The sequence below is a fragment of the Condylostylus longicornis genome, unplaced genomic scaffold, assembly GCF_029603195.1.
Source record: "Condylostylus longicornis isolate FDR11 unplaced genomic scaffold, ASM2960319v2 ptg000109l, whole genome shotgun sequence".
NCBI classification, from domain to species: domain Eukaryota; kingdom Metazoa; phylum Arthropoda; class Insecta; order Diptera; family Dolichopodidae; genus Condylostylus; species Condylostylus longicornis.
Window position 1 is genome coordinate 258753 of NW_026578077.1, and position 15126 is coordinate 273878.

General features: G+C 25.2%; 1 protein-coding gene across 1 annotated transcript in view; it reads right to left on the minus strand.

Annotated features, from left to right (window-relative positions):
* The window catches only part of LOC129614445 (uncharacterized), a 122027-nt gene that overhangs the window by 29259 nt on the left and 77642 nt on the right, over nucleotides 1–15126 (minus strand). Inside the window, exons 2-3 of the mRNA XM_055529032.1 lie at nucleotides 1660–1804; nucleotides 1462–1603 (exon numbers count right to left, since the gene is read on the minus strand). Coding sequence (XP_055385007.1) covers nucleotides 1462–1603; nucleotides 1660–1804 — 287 coding nt within the window. The remainder of the gene's footprint in view (nucleotides 1–1461; nucleotides 1604–1659; nucleotides 1805–15126) is intronic.

Sequence of the window (15126 nt, forward strand, 5' to 3'; positions counted from 1 at the left end):
GGTAGTTATAAAAATTCTTGAAAATTCTTTTAGAACTTTAAGCAGAAGTTCAATCATGTTATTATTGAACATGATATTTCTGTAAATTTTACAGGTTGCATTACTTTACATTACAAATTGCATTTTTCTATGTATGTTAACTTTAAGCTTACTAATGTCTTAAAAATTGGAAAGAAGTATTTAACAGACATTTTTATAATATTCTGTAACATTTTCACTTAATTAGACAATACACATTGCGGTCAGTTATGTTATAATTATTGATTCAAACAAGTAAAAACTTTTCAGTCGGTATAAACCGACCGAATTTTACCCTGCACCTTGGCAATCTGAGTCTAAAAACTTGTTTTTGAAATGTCTAGAATTAGCATTCATTGTTGTACACAAATTATTCGAACCTGCCAAACCACCCTATAGAAACTTCACGAATATTTCTGATCCGTAATTGGACACACACCTGTCAAGCTTTTGAAACTAACTTTATTTTTTTCTCGAATATTTACAATTACCTTTTGCAGTTCCGTTGTAGGTACATGAACCTGTCAAGACATTTCACCAAAACTTCAGGGATATATCGGACCTGAAGTTAGACACACGACTGCTAAGTTTCATGAACCTGACTTTATCACTTTTCCAAATATTTTAAATTAGTTTTTTGAATTGTGTGGCAGCTACTCGAAAATACCAAGCCATCATAAAACTTCAGGGATATATGTGACCTATAATTGGACACACGACCTCCAAGTTTCATGAATATAATTTCTTTATTTTTCCAAATACTTAAAATTAGCTTTTAGAGTTGTATGGCAGCTCCGTTTCATCGGAATAAAATACTTTTATTTTTGCTAATATATTTCGTGGGCCATATACTAACTTTATTACAACTGATTTTCTTCTCGAAAAGAAATAAAAAGATTTTTGTAAAATCTTGAGAATTTTAATAAAAATAAAATAAACAAGTAAAAACGTTCAGTCGGTATTCACCGAGTAAATTATACCCAGCACCTTTCATTGTTTTGTTGCAATTACTCGAGCCTGTGAAACCATTCTATGTCTAACCTATAATTAGACAAGCGACTGCCAAGTTTCATGAATCTGGCTTTATTATTTTTCAAAATATTTTTTAAGTTAGCTTTTGGATAAATATTTTGGAGAAATATAAAAATTCTCAAAATAAACAAAACTTAAAAAACGAAATATACAATATTTTTAATTTTTAAACTTAAAAATTAATGCAATTGTATAAAATTACTTCAATAACTCAACAATTCATTTTCAGCAATTTTTGGAAAAATCAATATTTATTTTTATTGAAAATAATATAAAGGTCATTGAAATTATTTTTTCTAAAAGTTCAGTAAATATAAAATAAAATAAGTGTTAAGTTGCTAAGGCTATTTGCTATACGAGTACTGTATATTATTTAGATACTTAATAGTTTTTGAATACTTAATACATTACCTTATGTTTAATAATGGCTTCAAAATTTAAATAAAGAACATAAAATGCGCAGTACAACATAAAATAAAGTGCGACGTACCAAGCTTTCTTCCCCAAGTAAACGTATTGATAACTTCTTTCAAAAAGTTTTTCATTAATTTTTCTACGATATAAAATGTATGTAATTCACTAGTTTTGTGAAAATAAAAACTTACAAACCTCTCAACTTTTTTTTGAGAATTATTTTTCAAATTTCTGAAGTTAGTATTATGCAGTACTTCTGTGCTCAATGCAGTCCCTTTAAATTTTTTACCCAACTTTAAAGTATTATAGGATTTTGTTTGAAAACTTTCTACAATGAGTTCTGGAAAATAAAAAAAAAATACTTTAAATGGCAATTTTTCTAGTTTAATTTTATTTATTTATGCATTTATTATAAAAAAAAGAAAGACTCCCATCTGAAAAATTTCAAGTATGTTAACTGAAGAGAGAAAGTAACAGTTTTTTTTAAATAATAATAAAAAATACTAAAATATTCCTACATTATGTACATAGATGTATATCACATTAATATATTACCTCGAAATGCTATATAGCTATAAGTTAAAATCCTCAAGTTTAAAATAATTTAAAAATCATACTATTTTTTCTTCTTGAATATATTTTTTGAAATATTAAAACCAAATAGCAACTAAATTAAATTAAATAGCAACTAAATCGTAACACACCCAACAACAAGCTGCTCTCATAATTTGTGGAGGGAAGAGAGCATTTGCGGGAAATAAACTAAAGCACAATTGAAATTTTAGCAAAACTAAAACACTGTTATGAATTCTTGTTATCCCTCTAGAGGACATAAGGCTTCAACATGGTTTCTCCTATTTTCTTTGGTTTATGCTCATCTACACATTTCTTCATCCTTGGAGGCGCCATTACCGGTTACCATGACGCGTAACCGATATTATTGGACGTCTTAGAATGTGGCCGATCTATTTAAATTTTCTTTTTCTTATTTGGGTCTCTATTGTATACTGAATCGTTATCAACCACACTTCTTGGTTTTTAATATTGATATCGAACGAATATTGAATATATTTTAGTGTCGAATATATGGAATACTAAAATTCAGAACGAATTTAAAGTTTTTTTCCACATAACAGATAGTGTATACCAACCATAATGGGTATGTTTTGCAAATTTAATTAGGATAAATTAATGTTATATTTTTGATATAATATGAATTATGTGACACTTTATGAATTTAAAATTATCACGTTTTTTTTTTTTTTTAAATTTTCCAAAACTTTTAAATGTCAACGGATTTACGCTATATGTTTTCGTTTTTGTTTCCGTACTCAACCAAACGTTTATTTAAATGAGAGTCCCAACGTGCAAAGTACGCACCGTACTGTACATGTAACAGTTTTTTTACTTTTTTTTTACTTTTGAATTTTTGTCAATTGTCATTATATATATATAGCTACTTCTCAGGTGGTAAAAAGTACGGGTACTTCTAGAAGGGCTAGAGACATGGAACAAAAGGCATTAGATAGAGTTTTGCCTCCAGGGTCCCAGAAAAATCTGACATTGGAACTTTTTAGCCCCGAAATAGCTCTATTTTAAGATTTTCTGAAAAAATTTTTGTATAACAAAAGCACGTTTTTCTTTTATACTTTTTATAATTAGAAACACAAACCAAGAAATAAATGATACGTTTTACGTTATTTTTATTATTAAAAACACAAACCGAGAAATAAATAATATTTGAAAATATAATGATCTCACATATTTTTGTTGCGGATAAACGAATTAATCTTAACGTAAATAAATGTCAGCTTTTATCAGACATCAGATGTTTTGTGACATCTGAATATTAATATTTCATTTGTTATTGTTTTGAACATTACGTTTCGTCAGCAAGCTTTAAAAAAATATATGTACATACAGAATATATGTATGTACGTATGTAGTTAGAATTTTATTTTTATTGTTCCAAACGGAAAACTGTAAAATGCTAAATTTTAATACATTTATATATACATACATATATTTGAATAAAATTATTATTTTGTTTTTGCCTAAACCTTTTCTTTATTTAAAAAAATTACATTCATATGTACATATATATATTTGAATACAATTATTATTTTATTTTAACCTAAACCTTTTCTTTATTTGAGAAATTTATTTCTATATGTTCACCCGCAGTTTTAAAAAAACTAGGTATACATTCATAAAAACGTGTGTTTGTGTTAATAATTTTATTTATAATTTTTCCAACAGCAAAATTTCAAAATTTTCGATTCTAATACATTCATATGTACATACGTTCATATGTTGGAACGGAAAATTTTAAAATCTTCAATTCTAATCCATTCATATATACATACATACACACATATATTCATATATACATTCATGCACATATTTTTACATACATAAATTATTATTTTGTTTTTGACTAAACCTTTTCTTTATTTGAGAAATTAATTTTTGTAAGTTTACCCCCATGATATAATAATTATGCGTTTAAAATTTATTTCTATTTATTCTACAGTTTTGAATATTATTAAATTCATATAGAAAGCTTAAAAAAATTACTCAGTAAGCTTTAAAAAAAATATACATACTACATACATATTTATGTACTTAAAATTTTTGCGAATTTTTCCAAACTATTATAAGAATATTTTTTTGGAAATTTTCTTTAAACTTTTATATAACATTTATCAGTTATATATTAAAAAAAAATAAAACACAAAATTTAAACAAAATAAAAAAAAAAATTTTTAAAATAATCCAAAAAAAGAAAAATACAACAATCCAGGCAAGCATTGATCCAATAACCTTCTGGCTATGAGACTACCACGCTAACCACTAGGCTACGCAGTACCTTGAATTTCCCTTAATAATTCTATATTTTATTCATATATCGTATAACTCATCAAAAACCATCATATTTTACATTATATATATATAGCTACTTCTCAGGTGGTAAAAAGTACGGGTACTTCTAGAAGGGCTAGAGACATGGGACAAAAGGCATTAGGTAGAATTTTGCCTCTAGGATCCCAGAAAAATCTGACATTGGAACTTTTTAGCCCCGAAATAGCTCTATTTTAAGATTTTCTGAAAAAATTTTTGTATAACAAAAGCACGTTTTTCTTTTATACTTTTTATAATTAGAAACACAAACCAAGAAATAAATGATACGTTTTACGTTATTTTTATTATTAGAAACATAAACCGAGAAATAAATAATATTTGAAAATGCAATGATCTCACATATATTTTAATTTCGAAAAATCGAAATAAACTTAAATAAATGTCAGATTTTATAAAAGACATCAGATGTTTTGTGGCAACTGAATATTAATGCTTCATTTGTTATTGTTTTGAATATTATGTTTCGTCAGCAAGCTTTAAAAAAATATACATACACAATTTATGTACGTATGTATCTACCTAAAATTTTATTTTTATTGTTCGAGCGAAAACCTGTAAAAAATGCTAAATTCCAATACATTCATATATACATACATACACACATATATTCATATATACATTCATACACATATTTTTACATACATAAATTATTATTTTGTTTTTGACTAAACCTTTTCTTTATGTTTAAAATTCAATCCTATATGTTTACCCACAGTTAAAAAAAACAGGTATCCATTCATAATTATGTATATTTGCATTTATAATTTTATTTATAATTTTTCCAACAGCAAAATTTCAAAATTTTCGATTCTAATACATTCATATGTACATACGTTCATATGTTGGAACGAAAAATTTTAAAATCTTCAATTCTAATCCATTCATATATACATACATACACACATATATTCATATATACATTCATGCACATATTTTTACATACATAAATTATTATTTTGTTTTTGACTAAACCTTTTCTTTATTTGAGAAATTAATTTTTGTAAGTTTACCCCCATGATATAATAATTATGCGTTTAAAATTTATTTCTATTTATTCTACAGTTTTGAATATTATTAAATTCATATAGAAAGCTTAAAAAAATTACTCAGTAAGCTTTAAAAAAAATATACATACTACATACATATTTATGTACTTAAAATTTTTGCGAATTTTTCCAAACTATTATAAGAATATTTTTTTGGAAATTTTCTTTAAACTTTTATATAACATTTATCAGTTATATATTAAAAAAAAATAAAACACAAAATTTAAACAAAATAAAAAAAAAAATTTTTAAAATAATCCAAAAAAAGAAAAATACAACAATCCAGGCAAGCATTGATCCAATAACCTTCTGGCTATGAGACTACCACGCTAACCACTAGGCTACGCAGTACCTTGAATTTCCCTTAATAATTCTATATTTTATTCATATATCGTATAACTCATCAAAAACCATCATATTTTACATTATATATATATAGCTACTTCTCAGGTGGTAAAAAGTACGGGTACTTCTAGAAGGGCTAGAGACATGGGACAAAAGGCATTAGGTAGAATTTTGCCTCTAGGGTCCCAGAAAAAGCAAGGATTCCACCCGCCCTGCCCCTTCACCCCCTCCCAAGATGTTTTGTAACCGTTTTTTACAAAATGGTTTTACATCCTGTAGGGGTAATTTTTTACTTACTTTTGGAAGTATTAATATTGTATATAAATTCATTTTTGGAAGTGTGAGTTATAACAAAAAATGAAAACTTTCTTAAGAAAATTGTTTTAATAAAATCTACATTGTTTTATAATAAGTGTGTACATATGAATTTAGTTGTGCATTCTTTTCGGGATCTGTTGCAACATGTATTAGAAAGCAAAACATAAGTTTACATTAAACTCCTTGACAATATATTTTTAGGGTAAAATTTTATAAGAAAATGTTATTCTATTGCATTAAACTTTTTACAAGTAGGGTAAAATTTTTAGAACGGAAACTCGCTGATATTGATTTGGTAAGGGTGAAGGTTTTTTAATTTTATTTTAAAAAAAAATAAAATTATCAATAAAAAAAGTTGATCTGGCAAATCGCATTTTGCAGGGTTCGAACCTGAGACTTTTCGCATAGAAATCGTATGCAATACGTATTACCCCATATACGTTAGTATTGGTGTTACCTCATTCTACAGTCACGCGTTTTATTCGCATGTATACCAAATACATACGTGCATGAATTGTAGTTTATAATTAACAATAATTTATGGCTAAAAGTGTTTATTGTAGAAGGTATTTTACGATTTTATGCGACATAACTCAAAGTGAAGTTTTAAAATAAATTACTCAAAAGGTGTTAGATTTCAAAGGAACTAATTATTTGTTTAATTATGTATTTTTAGGTAATTATTTCTCAGAACTTTTTTATTTTAAGTTTTAAGTTTTATCTTATTATTTATCAGGAAAAAACATATCTATATGTATATTATGGGTGTGTTTTTGAAGAAATAAAGTAAACTTAAAATATCTCAGCCACAGAATGGAACACAATTTCAAAACTACAGGCATCATACTTGCAAGGCTTGCAATGCAAGCACACACGACTAGTTATATATATATAGCTACTTCTCAGGTGGTAAAAAGTACGGGTACTTCTAGAAGGGCTAGAGACATGGAACAAAAGGCATTAGATAGAGTTTTGCCTCCAGGGTCCCAGAAAAATCTGACATTGGAACTTTTTAGCCCCGAAATAGCTCTATTTTAAGATTTTCTGAAAAAATTTTTGTATAACAAAAGCACGTTTTTCTTTTATACTTTTTATAATTAGAAACACAAACCAAGAAATAAATGATACGTTTTACGTTATTTTTATTATTAGAAACACAAACCGAGAAATAAATAATATTTGAAAATGCAATGATCTCACATATATTTTAATTTCGAAAAATCGAAATAAACTTAAATAAATGTCAGATTTTATAAAAGACATCAGATGTTTTGTGGCAACTGAATATTAATGCTTCATTTGTTATTGTTTTGAATATTATGTTTCGTCAGCAAGCTTTAAAAAAATATACATACACAATTTATGTACGTATGTATCTACCTAAAATTTTATTTTTATTGTTCGAGCGAAAACCTGTAAAAAATGCTAAATTCCAATACATTCATATATACATACATACACACATATATTCATATATACATTCATACACATATTTTTACATACATAAATTATTATTTTGTTTTTGACTAAACCTTTTCTTTATGTTTAAAATTCAATCCTATATGTTTACCCACAGTTTAAAAAAAACAGGTATCCATTCATAATTATGTATATTTGCATTTATAATTTTATTTATAATTTTTCCAACACCAAAATTTCAAAATTTTCGATTCTAATACATTCATATGTACATACGTTCATATGTTGGAACGAAAAATTTTAAAATCTTCAATTCTAATCCATTCATATATACATACACACATGTATTCATATATACATACTTACATATATTTTTACATTCATAAATTATTATTTTGTTTTTGACTAAACCTTTTCTTTATTTGAGAAATTAATTTTTGTAAGTTTACCCCCATGATATAATAATTATGCGTTTAAAATTTATTTCTATTTATTCTACAGTTTTGAATATTATTAAATTCATATAGAAAGCTTAAAAAAAATTACTCAGTAAGCTTTAAAAAAAATATACATACTACATACATATTTATGTACTTAAAATTTTTGCGAATTTTTCCAAACTATTATAAGAATATTTTTTTGGAAATTTTCTTTAAACTTTTATATAACATTTATCAGTTATATATTAAAAAAAAATAAAACACAAAATTTAAACAAAATAAAAAAAAAAATTTTTAAAATAATCCAAAAAAAGAAAAATACAACATCCAGGCAAGCATTGATCCAATAACCTTCTGGCTATGAGACTACCACGCTAACCACTAGGCTACGCAGTACCTTGAATTTCCCTTAATAATTCTATATTTTATTCATATATCGTATAACTCATCAAAAACCATCATATTTTACATTATATATATATAGCTACTTCTCAGGTGGTAAAAAGTACGGGTACTTCTAGAAGGGCTAGAGACATGGAACAAAAGGCATTAGATAGAGTTTTGCCTCCAGGGTCCCAGAAAAATCTGACATTGGAACTTTTTAGTCCCGAAATAGCTCTATTTTAAGATTTTCTGAAAAAATTTTTGTATAACAAAAGCACGTTTTTAGCACTTTTCCAAAAAATTTTTTGAAAAAAGTGCTTATTAGTTTCACTCTGTCCGTCCGTCCGTCCGTCCGTCCGTCCGTGGACACTTTTTTTGTTTACAAAACTTCTACACCCTTTAAGATAGAAAGCTGAAATTTCATACGTACATAGATCTTTACTAGAAACTTATTTCTGTAGAACAAAATTTTTACCTATCTCCCCCTCTCTAGAAGTTATACCCCCCCAAAACCCTAAAAATGGCCTTTTTTAAATATTTGTTGCAATGAAACCATAAGCATTTTTGAAATTTTGCAAACGCAGAAAGGCAGTGGCTTGCTTCCCCTAGCGCGATATACTATAGTTAAACTTTAGAAAAACAAAATGGCCGTTTAAATTTACCGTTATCTAAAGTCCTTTTTTTCCAAATTTTTGATGTCATTTTTCTTCTAGACCCCAGCCTGTAGAAGCTTGAAATTTTAGGAGCTTTTAGACATTAACAAATAGTTCATTTCGTTAGAAGAAAATTTTTTTCCATCTCCACCCCCTCTCAAGTTATCACCTCTTGAAATTTGTAAAATTTGAATTTTTGACACCTTATATTTCCGAAACCGCAAGCTTTTCCAAATTTTTATAAACGCAAAAAGCTAACGGTAAATTCCATGAAATTAAAAAATATAATTATTTCTCTTAATTCACACAATTAACCCTTAAAATCGAGCATTATGTTAACCCTTTTTTATATTAATTTTTGCTTTATTTCAAACACTGCATATATGCGTCATCCTAAATATATGCAATTCCAGAAATAGTTTTGTATATGAATGAAAATAATTTTTATAGTGTGATAGGTATACATAGAGTGTTTTTAAAAGCAGAATTTTCAGTTGTTGAAGGGAAAAGTGCTACAATACAAACCATTGGTTTGACCCAACTTTATTCTTTTATACTTTTTATAATTAGAAACACAAACCAAGAAATAAATGATACGTTTTACGTTATTTTTATTATTAGAAACACAAACCGAGAAATAAATAATATTTGAAAATGCAATGATCTCACATATATTTTAATTTCGAAAAATCGAAATAAACTTAAATAAATGTCAGATTTTATAAAAGACATCAGATGTTTTGTGGCAACTGAATATTAATGCTTCATTTGTTATTGTTTTGAATATTATGTTTCGTCAGCAAGCTTTAAAAAAATATACATACGCAATTTATGTACGTATGTATCTACCTAAAATTTTATTTTTATTGTTCGAGCGAAAACCTGTAAAAAATGCTAAATTCCAATACATTCATATATACATACATACACACATATATTCATATATACATTCATACACATATTTTTACATACATAAATTATTATTTTGTTTTTGACTAAACCTTTTCTTTATGTTTAAAATTCAATCCTATATGTTTACCCACAGTTTAAAAAAAACAGGTATCCATTCATAATTATGTATATTTGCATTTATAATTTTATTTATAATTTTTCCAACAGCAAAATTTCAAAATTTTCGATTCTAATACATTCATATGTACATACGTTCATATGTTGGAACGAAAAATTTTAAAATCTTCAATTCTAATCCATTCATATATACATACACACATGTATTCATATATACATACTTACATATATTTTTACATACATAAATTATTATTTTGTTTTTGACTAAACCTTTTCTTTATTTGAGAAATTAATTTTTGTAAGTTTACCCCCATGATATAATAATTATGCGTTTAAAATTTATTTCTATTTATTCTACAGTTTTGAATATTATTAAATTCATATAGGAAGCTTAAAAAAAATTACTCAGTAAGCTTTAAAAAAAATATACATACTACATACATATTTATGTACTTAAAATTTTTGCGAATTTTTCCAAACTATTATAAGAATATTTTTTTGGAAATTTTCTTTAAACTTTTATATAACATTTATCAGTTATATATTAAAAAAAAATAAAACACAAAATTTAAACAAAATAAAAAAAAAAATTTTTAAAATAATCCAAAAAAAGAAAAATACAACATCCAGGCAAGCATTGATCCAATAACCTTCTGGCTATGAGACTACCACGCTAACCACTAGGCTACGCAGTACCTTGAATTTCCCTTAATAATTCTATATTTTATTCATATATCGTATAACTCATCAAAAACCATCATATTTTACATTATATATATATAGCTACTTCTCAGGTGGTAAAAAGTACGGGTACTTCTAGAAGGGCTAGAGACATGGAACAAAAGGCATTAGATAGAGTTTTGCCTCCAGGGTCCCAGAAAAATCTGACATTGGAACTTTTTAGCCCCGAAATAGCTCTATTTTAAGATTTTCTGAAAAAATTTTTGTATAACAAAAGCACGTTTTTCTTTTATACTTTTTATAATTAGAAACACAAACCAAGAAATAAATGATACGTTTTACGTTATTTTTATTATTAGAAACACAAACCGAGAAATAAATAATATTTGAAAATGCAATGATCTCACATATATTTTAATTTCGAAAAATCGAAATAAACTTAAATAAATGTCAGATTTTATAAAAGACATCAGATGTTTTGTGGCAACTGAATATTAATGCTTCATTTGTTATTGTTTTGAATATTATGTTTCGTCAGCAAGCTTTAAAAAAATATACATACACAATTTATGTACGTATGTATCTACCTAAAATTTTATTTTTATTGTTCGAGCGAAAACCTGGAAAAAATGCTAAATTCCAATACATTCATATATACATACATACACACATATATTCATATATACATTCATACACATATTTTTACATACATAAATTATTATTTTGTTTTTGACTAAACCTTTTCTTTATGTTTAAAATTCAATCCTATATGTTTACCCACAGTTTAAAAAAAACAGGTATCCATTCATAATTATGTATATTTGCATTTATAATTTTATTTATAATTTTTCCAACAGCAAAATTTCAAAATTTTCGATTCTAATACATTCATATGTACATACGTTCATATGTTGGAACGAAAAATTTTAAAATCTTCAATTCTAATCCATTCATATATACATACACATATGTATTCATATATACATACTTACATATATTTTTACATACATAAATTATTATTTTGTTTTTGACTAAACCTTTTCTTTATTTGAGAAATTAATTTTTGTAAGTTTACCCCCATGATATAATAATTATGCGTTTAAAATTTATTTTTATTTATTCTACAGTTTTGAATATTATTAAATTCATATAGAAAGCTTAAAAAAAATTACTCAGTAAGCTTTAAAAAAAATATACATACTACATACATATTTATGTACTTAAAATTTTTGCGAATTTTTCCAAACTATTATAAGAATATTTTTTTGGAAATTTTCTTTAAACTTTTATATAACATTTATCAGTTATATATTAAAAAAAAATAAAACACAAAATTTAAACAAAATAAAAAAAAAAATTTTTTAAATAATCCAAAAAAAGAAAAATACAACATCCAGGCAAGCATTGATCCAATAACCTTCTGGCTATGAGACTACCACGCTAACCACTAGGCTACGCAGTACCTTGAATTTCCCTTAATAATTCTATATTTTATTCATATATCGTATAACTCATCAAAAACCATCATATTTTACATTATATATATATAGCTACTTCTCAGGTGGTAAAAAGTACGGGTACTTCTAGAAGGGCTAGAGACATGGAACAAAAGGCATTAGATAGAGTTTTGCCTCCAGGGTCCCAGAAAAATCTGACATTGGAACTTTTTAGCCCCGAAATAGCTCTATTTTAAGATTTTCTGAAAAAATTTTTGTATAACAAAAGCACGTTTTTCTTTTATACTTTTTATAATTAGAAACACAAACCAAGAAATAAATGATACGTTTTACGTTATTTTTATTATTAGAAACACAAACCGAGAAATAAATAATATTTGAAAATGCAATGATCTCACATATATTTTAATTTCGAAAAATCGAAATAAACTTAAATAAATGTCAGATTTTATAAAAGACATCAGATGTTTTGTGGCAACTGAATATTAATGCTTCATTTGTTATTGTTTTGAATATTATGTTTCGTCAGCAAGCTTTAAAAAAATATACATACACAATTTATGTACGTATGTATCTACCTAAAATTTTATTTTTATTGTTCGAGCGAAAACCTGGAAAAAATGCTAAATTCCAATACATTCATATATACATACATACACACATATATTCATATATACATTCATACACATATTTTTACATACATAAATTATTATTTTGTTTTTGACTAAACCTTTTCTTTATGTTTAAAATTCAATCCTATATGTTTACCCACAGTTTAAAAAAAACAGGTATCCATTCATAATTATGTATATTTGCATTTATAATTTTATTTATAATTTTTCCAACAGCAAAATTTCAAAATTTTCGATTCTAATACATTCATATGTACTTACGTTCATATGTTGGAACGAAAAATTTTAAAATCTTCAATTCTAATCCATTCATATATACATACACACATGTATTCATATATACATACTTACATATATTTTTACATACATAAATTATTATTTTGTTTTTGACTAAACCTTTTCTTTATTTGAGAAATTAATTTTTGTAAGTTTACCCCCATGATATAATAATTATGCGTTTAAAATTTATTTCTATTTATTCTACAGTTTTGAATATTATTAAATTCATATAGAAAGCTTAAAAAAAATTACTCAGTAAGCTTTAAAAAAAATATACATACTACATACATATTTATGTACTTAAAATTTTTGCGAATTTTTCCAAACTATTATAAGAATATTTTTTTGGAAATTTTCTTTAAACTTTTATAAACATTTATCAGTTATATATTAAAAAAAAATAAAACACAAAATTTAAACAAAATAAAAAAAAAAATTTTTAAAATAATCCAAAAAAAGAAAAATACAACATCCAGGCAAGCATTGATCCAATAACCTTCTGGCTATGAGACTACCACGCTAACCACTAGGCTACGCAGTACCTTGAATTTCCCTTAATAATTCTATATTTTATTCATATATCGTATAACTCATCAAAAACCATCATATTTTACATTATTATTATATATATATAGCTACTTCTCAGGTGGTAAAAAGTACGGGTACTTCTAGAAGGGCTAGAGACATGGAACAAAAGGCATTAGATAGAGTTTTGCCTCCAGGGTCCCAGAAAAATCTGACATTGGAACTTTTTAGCCCCGAAATAGCTCTATTTTAAGATTTTCTGAAAAAATTTTTGTATAACAAAAGCACGTTTTTCTTTTATACTTTTTATAATTAGAAACACAAACCAAGAAATAAATGATACGTTTTACGTTATTTTTATTATTAGAAACACAAACCGAGAAATAAATAATATTTGAAAATGCAATGATCTCACATATATTTTAATTTCGAAAAATCGAAATAAACTTAAATAAATGTCAGATTTTATAAAAGACATCAGATGTTTTGTGGCAACTGAATATTAATGCTTCATTTGTTATTGTTTTGAATATTATGTTTCGTCAGCAAGCTTTAAAAAAATATACATACACAATTTATGTACGTATGTATCTACCTAAAATTTTATTTTTATTGTTCGAGCGAAAACCTGGAAAAAATGCTAAATTCCAATACATTCATATATACATACATACACACATATATTCATATATACATTCATACACATATTTTTACATACATAAATTATTATTTTGTTTTTGACTAAACCTTTTCTTTATGTTTAAAATTCAATCCTATATGTTTACCCACAGTTTAAAAAAAACAGGTATCCATTCATAATTATGTATATTTGCATTTATAATTTTATTTATAATTTTTCCAACAGCAAAATTTCAAAATTTTCGATTCTAATACATTCATATGTACATACGTTCATATGTTGGAACGAAAAATTTTAAAATCTTCAATTCTAATCCATTCATATATACATACACACATGTATTCATATATACATACTTACATATATTTTTACATACATAAATTATTATTTTGTTTTTGACTAAACCTTTTTCTTTATTTGAGAAATTAATTTTTGTAAGTTTACCCCCATGATATAATAATTATGCGTTTAAAATTTATTTCTATTTATTCTACAGTTTTGAATATTATTAAATTCATATAGAAAGCTTAAAAAAAATTACTCAGTAAGCTTTAAAAAAAATATACATACTACATACATATTTATGTACTTAAAATTTTTGCGAATTTTTCCAAACTATTATAAGAATATTTTTTTGGAAATTTTCTTTAAACTTTTATAAACATTTATCAGTTATATATTAAAAAAAAATAAAACACAAAATTTAAACAAAATAAAAAAAAAAATTTTTAAAATAATCCAAAAAAAGAAAAATACAACATCCAGGCAAGCATTGATCCAATAACCTTCTGGCTATGAGACTACCACGCTAACCACTAGGCTACGCAGTACCTTGAATTTCCCTTAATAATTCTATATTTTATTCATATATCGTATAACTCATCAAAAACCA